General features: G+C 39.0%; 1 protein-coding gene across 3 annotated transcripts; it reads right to left on the minus strand.

Annotated features, from left to right (window-relative positions):
* Positions 1–782: 782 nt before the first annotated feature.
* Positions 783–7,859, minus strand: ostm1 (osteoclastogenesis associated transmembrane protein 1). 3 transcript variants are annotated; one of them, XM_017712971.2, is made up of 6 exons: positions 7,374–7,859; positions 5,845–5,959; positions 5,408–5,502; positions 5,148–5,258; positions 3,499–3,664; positions 783–1,884 (listed from the first exon to the last, which is right to left on the minus strand). In XM_017712971.2, the coding sequence occupies exons 1-6, from the start codon at positions 7,746–7,748 to the stop codon at positions 1,829–1,831; spliced, it is 918 nt and encodes a 305-aa protein (XP_017568460.2). In that variant the 5' UTR covers positions 7,749–7,859; the 3' UTR covers positions 783–1,828. The 3 variants fall into 3 exon arrangements, with proteins under 3 accessions (XP_017568460.2, XP_017568462.1, XP_017568461.1); XM_017712973.2 differs by lacking the exon at positions 7,374–7,859 and adding an exon at positions 6,223–6,303; XM_017712972.2 differs by lacking the exon at positions 7,374–7,859 and adding an exon at positions 6,077–6,194.
* Between the last annotated feature and the right edge of the window lie 363 nt (positions 7,860–8,222).

Raw genomic sequence — 8,222 nt, forward strand, 5'->3', positions numbered from 1 at the left:
TGTTTAGAACCTCCAGGATTGACTGCAGGCTTGCATTTATTTGAGGCCTAAGTACCTGCTCAGTTAAGAGCTCAGGGCATTTCATAATGCGCTCATTACTTAAGGTCCAAAGTCACTGCTCTGATTCTAACCAGGGTAAAGCGTGATGGAGGGATAAGCTCATATTCCCTCCTGCTTCCGTCATCCTCTCTAAGGGTCTTGTCAGGCAAGGTTGGACTTTGCCTAGGTATTTCAGCTTTTACACCAGTTTCTTGGTCACGTGGACATGCGATTGGCCTCCTTGATACACGCTCGGCTCAAGTCAGGAATAATGACTTTCAGCCCCCAACCCAGATTGCGTATAGGAGCAAAGAAAGGCACACGGCTTACAGGAATAAAAGCTGTCATTCTCACTATGCCGTGAGCTTAACGCATATGAAAAGGTTGTTTTCCATCTAGGTCTCCCCTCACAGGCACTACGCAATCATATGATTCAACAAATCAGGCACAATGCGCTTAAAGGCCAGTGTGATAGGCAGTGGCTCCACTCCATAAGACCAAAAAGCCAAGGCAGCTTAAACGGATGTGTTGAGATTTTTCCGCCAAGTAACTTTATCCTACATTTAGATTAGTTGCTAATGACGGGGAGGAAAGCAGTCCAAAGAAAGGCCACGTAACCGGAAAACAACAGCCTCCTATTAACAAGAGGTGGCTTTTCAACTACACCAAGGACAAAACTCAGAGAAATGATAATATGCATTTCCAATTAGTCCAAAGTTTTGAAGAAATTATACCAAACATCCTAAGTTATTCAAATGATCCTTTATGCCATTGTTGCAGTAATTAAGCCTCATTTGTCACAGCATCAAAATGAAAAGCACAGAGATTCATTTGTGTGGAGAATGTGGACTACAAAGTAAACAGTCTGTCACTCAATAGATTTACAATATTTGCATTTGGAAAACTCATTGATCTGCAAAAATAGCTCTGAAATGTTAGATCTGGGGAAGGCACAAAATCACAAATATAACACAGTGAAACTAACTTGTTCCTTTAAATATTACACATCTCATCTATCCCCTCTCAAATAACCAGTCAGGCTGCTGCATCATGACCACACAGTTACTTCACAACGCATTAGCAGCAAAGAGGGTAGAGAGGGTTACTTTCCTGTACAAAAAGGGGGAAAAAAAGCCCTGGCCAAAGCAGCACGTGACCTGTATAGTTCTTTAGCTTCTTGTGGAGTGCATTCTCCTTTCATTTCAGACATTGCTTTTTCCTCCTCACTCCATGCATGCACCTTTGACCTTGCACCACATATTTATTAATGGGTCCTTCACTAATGGACATCAAGTGCTTGCTGCAGTACCGTTGCTGTGTTATATGTATGAGTACCCCACCATACCTGAAGGAAATAAATAATGAAAGCTGTTAGGAGGAATAAAAACGTTCTTTTGGTTGCAGTGGGACAACAACCACCAACCAGGCTCACTTACAGCTGTGGTCAGCTCTCCCTCTCTCAAATCACAAGCCACAAATCCTTAAGACCTCCACTGACACAGTAGTCATCATAATCTATTGCCACAAACAATCCAAAATAGTTTTTGATCACAAAAGACAGTGAAGTAAGAGCATCAGAAGAATTAGTGAAAGAAAATCAAATCTTCAAAAATATATGCCACATTTAGCTATTACTAAGCAGTTTTCTTCAAGTCAATCAGATACAGAAGATGTTTAAGTCCATCCCTATGATGTGAGCTGTCCATTCATCTCACATCCAGGAAATGCTTGTTGACTTGGCGGGAAAGGACACTGGAAGACCATCGTTTTCTTCTTTTCCCCTCTCTGTTCAGCTGAACTTGTCCTGGATATTCATCAGGCTGTGGTTGGACTTGGCTCTCTTGGCTGTAGAACAGTTGAATTAATGAGAACAATCAGATTGGGATGTGATTTATAAGAACTTATGGCCTATAATGTTCATTCTCCGGTTTTTAATGTTGGACAACAAGATCTTACTAAACTCTAAACTAAACCAAGCTAGCAACATGTACTGTGTTGCTGGTTTACGCCTAAGGACAGAATGTACAGTACAGTGTTCAAGTCAGAGACCAACATTTCATTTACTTAATTACAATGAAAATAGCCATAATTACACATTCATTTTTCAGTATCTTGATACCAAGCAAAAAACATATGTTTAACAGAATGTTACATAGAAGCCATGACCAGTATATATAATAAATCAATAAAAATAAATTATGTAGTGAGTTCACCCTTTGCCTTTATGACAGTTTCTATTCTTTCCAGGAGTCCCATTTTCTCTACAAACATTTTAACTTCACTTACTCTCTTCCCTATGGAAGTGGATTATCATGTCACTGCCAAATTATATCCTGAAAAATGAACACCTCAAGGGTTGTTTTGCAATGAAAAATGGTCTCTGCCTTTTAACAGTATTGCAGAATAATTTTGTGGTTTTAAAAAAGACTTCCAAATGATGGAGGACCAGCCAAAGTTAACCTACCCATTTTTTAAATGCAATTTTTTGCATCTTTATAATCAAAGAGCATTTAACAGCACATAACTTTAAAAAAAAGTCCTGTTTTTTTTACACTTAGTATTTTGGACATTCCTCTTCCTCATGCAAGTGGATTATGTGATCTAATCTCCTTAGAAATGTTTACTGAAAAAAATGAAAAACTTGTACTTAATGGCCATTTGACTGGTAATTAACAAATGATTTTTGCACAGTACTGTAGCATGCAAATATTCCAAACTGAGCTTCATTCAGCTAAGTCCACCTACAAGGTTCATGAATTGTACAAATACATGTTACTATGTACAAATCAATATGGGCTACATTTGTTTTTCTCTTTTTAGAAATCTTAATGTAATTTTCATCTTTCCTACTTCTAATTTATGGCACATACAACAATCCAGACAAAGCGCATTTACAGTTATAAGCAAAAAAATGTAATGCCTCAGTCAAATTACATGCTTTGTTGATTTCTTAAATGTTAATTTTAAAGGTTAATACACCATCTACAGAGATGTGTCCTAAATATATCACTCTTCTGCCAATTTTATTGCACAAGTTTGACACACTGGAAAAAAGTGAAACATGCTCTAACATTTCCACAGGCCATGTTTTATTTTTCTCCCAATATTTTAAACTCAGCAAATAAACAGTTTGTATGCATTAAAATGTGCAGAAGTGTGTTCCCTGTAGAATATGCATGAATGTATTATCACTCAGAATCAACATAACATGTTATTTGACCAACTAAGCCTAAATGCAGCAATACAGCTCTGGAGAAGCTTAATTTGTCCATTTACAGATAAATAAACCCACCAGACATTTTTTTTCAGGGGGAGAATACAGTCACTCTCAATACATTTGTTACTCTACTGTATACATAATTGCACCCCCCCCTCCCTTCATTAACAGAGTATGACACCTCTGCCCTCTCCTCCCTCCCTGTAGGATAGACAATAGGTCTGGCGAAGCGAGTTACTCACGGTGTATGAGCTTGCGTTTCTTTTGTTCCGAGTGCAGGAAGTTGCTCAAGTAGAAGATGACTGGGAGGAAGAGCATAAAACTGGACACAGCAATCACTGGCACCAGCTCTTCACGTTTAACCGTGCAGTCAAAGTTCTTGCTCCACAAACGCCGTGTCACATTCATCTAGAAGGTGTGACAAACCAAAGGATTGTAAGAATGCTGCCTACTGCTGTACACCTTTGTATGGAGTCTAGAGGTTTATAAGCATTTAATCAAACTCTCTTCCTCTCAAATTACATAAAATTTACATACATATTACATAAAATACAAACATTATGGTCTTTATAAATTACTGTAAAATAGTATATTTAGTATATCTAATATATCTATTACTCATAAATAGGCCTCCGAAAACTTGATCACTTTGTAGTTGGTGTCCCCAATAAGGAAGTCCTGGTCTTTTCTCTATGGAAAAATTGCCTTTTTGAAAATGTTGTATTCATTTACATTTACAGCATTTAGCAGATGCTCTTATCCAGAACGACTTACAAGAAGCGCTTTGTCTATCTAGAGAAAGTATCTTTGTATTCATGAACTGTCTAGTGCTTTTGAGTCATGCTTTAAACTAGCGAAGACTGTCACTACTAAAACAGTCACAAATAAAACATTTGGTAAAGGTTTAGTTGTGTAATGATTGTTCAATCATTTTGTAAATAAAATAAACATCTGTCATGTACGTACTGCTGCCCATCTTTATCTCAGTCCCAGCTCCTATTCAATGCACTATTTAATGAAAAGTTATAACCACTCAGCCAATCCCTCTCTCACACAACATTCCAGAAAGAGAATAAATAATTATCAAATCACTTCTCCTCTCTGGCCATTACAACTAGAAGCTGGTCACCCATGGGGCAGCAGATTTCGACTGTGTTATCAAAAATCTTGATGTTTTACATCTTTAGCATGCAGACGTTCTTCATATAAGCAAGAGGTTCCGTATCTGAACTAAAGTTATATATTTGGCCCTTTAAGGCTCCCATACAGAGATAATTCATTGTAAGAATTGGTAGCTCTAGTAGCTTCATAACTTGATTCATGTACTCATTGATGTCAATGTTTGGGTCAAAAATACTCTAAATTCTTAAAATTCAATTGTTCTGGATAATTCAGTTTAATAGCCGAGATGCAAACAAAGTAATTTTTGCCTGATCTCTAGAGAAACCTATGACTTGTGTGTTTTGTTTTTTTTGGACACAGGTGGTGGTCTCTGGAACCAGGAGTCGTGAGTACAATGCAAAGTCATTTCATTTGCTATTAAAAACTGACCACTGAACCAAACCATAAATTCTATATGTTTTATTCATAATGATTATTAGCTGGAGCAGGTGTGACAGACTGTAGTTGGAAATGACTCCAATAGGAAGGTAGATGTCCATGACCAAGGTTGGAAACCACTGCTCTAAAAGCTCCCTCACAGAAAGTTTTTAAATTAAATAGTTACAAATACACTGCCTGAAACATTGTTGAGATTTTTGCCAACACTTGGGCTGCTTTCATAGTTTCATGTGACATGTGCTTTCACAAGGTGTGAAAAGGTGATCATATATTTCTGCACACACAAACTATAACAGGAACTGTTATATGAGTAGTCAGCACTATTACTCACCGCATCTTCTATATCAATACAGAGAGACCCGTTTTTCTCCAAGTTACTGTAGAGTTCATTAAGCCTTTTGTAAGTGACCTTACATTCTGTGCACAGCTCACTGTGGTTCCCCTGTTTGAACACATACACAAAAACACATTTTAGAGACCACAGAAGACTTACACTGACATCTTCTATCCATATTACTCTTCAATAAAATATGTATTATATACTATTCCATATATAACATTATTATCGTGGCCCAACGCAACTTTTGTTACCTTGTATTTTTCAAAGCAGCTCAGGGTAGAATTCTGGCTGGATATGAAGTTAAGGGTACTGTTCAGCAGACCTTTGTGATCTTTGGTCAGACAAGCTGATGGACATAAAAACAAGAGTGTCACAGTTCAATCGTTCTTAACGTCAGTACCCAACCAAAACAGTGAATAAGCCTCAAAACAACATGCATTCATTTCACATTACATGTTCGATAACCTTACAATCTAGCACTTAAGCTTAAAGTGGCCTTAGGAGACATAAGAATTATTCATTATTTCATATGAACCAACAGACATATGATGCCTAAAACACAGCTAGATTTTCTTCCTGTTTCTGAGATGGGTATCATTGCTTTACTTCAAAACCAAAACCTGTGCTGTGTGTCAGTGATGAAGATTAAGTTTTCTTGGATAAATCAACAAGTGCTTAATGTACACACAGGTGCATTCAGCTGATCCCCAGATGGTTTGTAAACTGCTGTAAAGTCTGTACAGCAACATTAACCTATCAGAGTGCATCAAGCTCTCCTGGCAACTGTCGTTTTTGGGCCCCATCTGTGAAGAGAGAAGATAACACAGTATGTGTCAGAAGCAGTAACAACTATAAAGCTGATGTCCTGGACATCACAGTCTATCAGTAAAACATGATGGATAGCTAACAAATATGCTTACAGCTATATTGCCCAATAATCCCATAACTTCCTTTAAAGGGGGAATTCCATTTCACTTCCCTTAAAGGGGAATGTTTCACAACTTCTCTATAATTAAATTGCCAAGATGTGAACAAAATGACCAGTGGTGGTTTCAGAATAGCTCACAATTGGTGATGACAGAAACTAGATGTCCAAAAATGCCTTTAAAACCATGGTCACCAACCCTCCTCCTGAACATCTACTTTCCTACCTATCAGGCCAAAGTGCTGCAGAGATTAGCGTTTATCCTCTTCTAACACTCTGAATTCAATTCATGAAGCCCTTGCTAATTAGCTGATGAGCTGAATCAGGTGTGTTTAATGAGGCAGCGTGCTGAGGTCTGCAGTGTTTTGGCCTGCAAAGGCTGGAACCCGACACATGTGATCTAAAATGCTGTCTCCTCCTTACTAAACACTAAAGCAGGGGGACACAAGTCCACTACTGGAGGGTTGGTGTCCAGCACAGTTTGGTGATTTACCTACTCATACACACCTGAATGCACCCATCTGTTCATTTCCAGGTTAAGAGATGTGTTTGAGTAGGGAACCCTGCAAGCTGTGCTGGGCACCTCCAGTTGTGTACCCCTGCACCAAAGCATCTGATCCAGCCAATCAAGACCTTCTGAAGACATTAGTCAGCTGGAGCATGTGTGGCAGATTGTAGTTGGGAGTGTGACAGGAAGGTAGCCAGATGTCCAGGACCAGGGTTGGAGACCACTGCTCTTAAAGTACATTGCTCTCACAGAAATAGTTACAAAAACAGTGCCTGAAACATTGCTGAGATTTTGGCAAAAACATTTTTAAATGTAATTCAGTTTAAACAGATATAGAATTTTTGCAGTGAAGCATTCTGATCCCTGAGTCCTGATTCTTATCGTCACTATTGTGCAGCAATTTAAGTCAGAAGGTTCTTGTACTAAAATTCTTAAAATTATAACTATGATAATCGTTTAAACTCCCCTTCAGAGGATAACAACTGACAGGGCAACACTCCATCCAGATTTAAAGCTGTCCCTAGGAGAGAGTCAGAGATTCGTGTTTTCTTGTGAACAACAGACTGCTAAAAAATTCCAGGAGTGATGCGCTGACCACAATCACGGGATATCATACATGTGACCCAGGCTGGGGGGAGTAAGTGTGTGTGTGTGTGTGTGTGTGTGTGTGTGTGTGTGTGTGTGTGTGTTTTAAAAAAAAAACTCGCCTAGGCTTTTAATGAATCCTTCTACCGAGTACAATCAACAGCGCTGCCTTTTCTCACCATTGTAAGTAAGAACTCACCGTATCGGAGGTTATATTGGAGTATGTTTCATTAAAGCTGCTGTAAGCCCCATAACAGTTCTGACAGACCTCGACAGGGCGAGCTGAGGAGACCAAGCAGCTCACGAGGTCCACATATCGCTGACCAAAGACAAGAAGCAGCTTGAGACAGTCTTCAGTAATCTCCAAATCCTCTGGAAATTTAGCGGCCAGACTGAGAGAAGAAAAATACCCCAATCCGTCCAACGCTTTCTCCGGTAAAAACAGAAATGACGGAGGCTTCGTTTGGCTCGCCTCGGCGGCGAGGACGGACAGATTCAACGGCCCGATAAGCGCGAGCGGGCTGCCCCACAAAAGCCAACATAACATACGACCACAGAGAGTAAAACCTCCCATTTTTGGCCGGTAAAACTTCAGGGGTCTGTTCCTCTGTTCCCGTCTGCGCACACGTCTTCCTGTTGTCTTTCTCCTACTTCGCGCCGATCACATGATGAACTCTCGCGAGAAGTCACTCAGTGACAGTGAGGCACGTGCTGACTTGTCGTACAGTCTCTTCTGTTTGAACGGAAGGTGAAAAAAACAATATGAAATTATTGCAGTAGTTTATTTCGTTTAGGAATCTAGACTGTTTGAATTATGTCACACAATGATATTTACATGTAGATTAAAAGCGTACACCTATTGCATGTGAGTGTTTGATAACTGCACATTTTTTTGTTTGTTTACTTAATTATTTGGTTAAAATTACCAATACAAATCTAGGTAACCAGGAAACCATTCAAAATGATTGGACTGTTTGAGTTGAACTTACATGCTGCAGAAATGGAACACTCAAAAATAAAAAGTCATATATAAAGTTATTTAAGCTTA

This window comes from Pygocentrus nattereri, chromosome 4, assembly GCF_015220715.1.
Source record: "Pygocentrus nattereri isolate fPygNat1 chromosome 4, fPygNat1.pri, whole genome shotgun sequence".
Lineage (NCBI taxonomy): Eukaryota > Metazoa > Chordata > Actinopteri > Characiformes > Serrasalmidae > Pygocentrus > Pygocentrus nattereri.

Bases quoted from the DNA above. Each gene is read 5' to 3' on its own strand.
- ostm1 (XM_017712971.2), bottom strand. From the start codon at position 7,748: ATGGGAGGTTTTACTCTCTGTGGTCGTATGTTATGTTGGCTTTTGTGG. The intron at 5,503-5,844 runs GTGTGTACATTA...TATGTCCATCAG, and splicing joins GGGATCAGCTGAATGCACCT to CTTGTCTGACCAAAGATCAC. The intron at 3,665-5,147 runs GTGAGTAATAGT...CACACCTTCTAG, and splicing joins GTATTGATATAGAAGATGCG to ATGAATGTGACACGGCGTTT.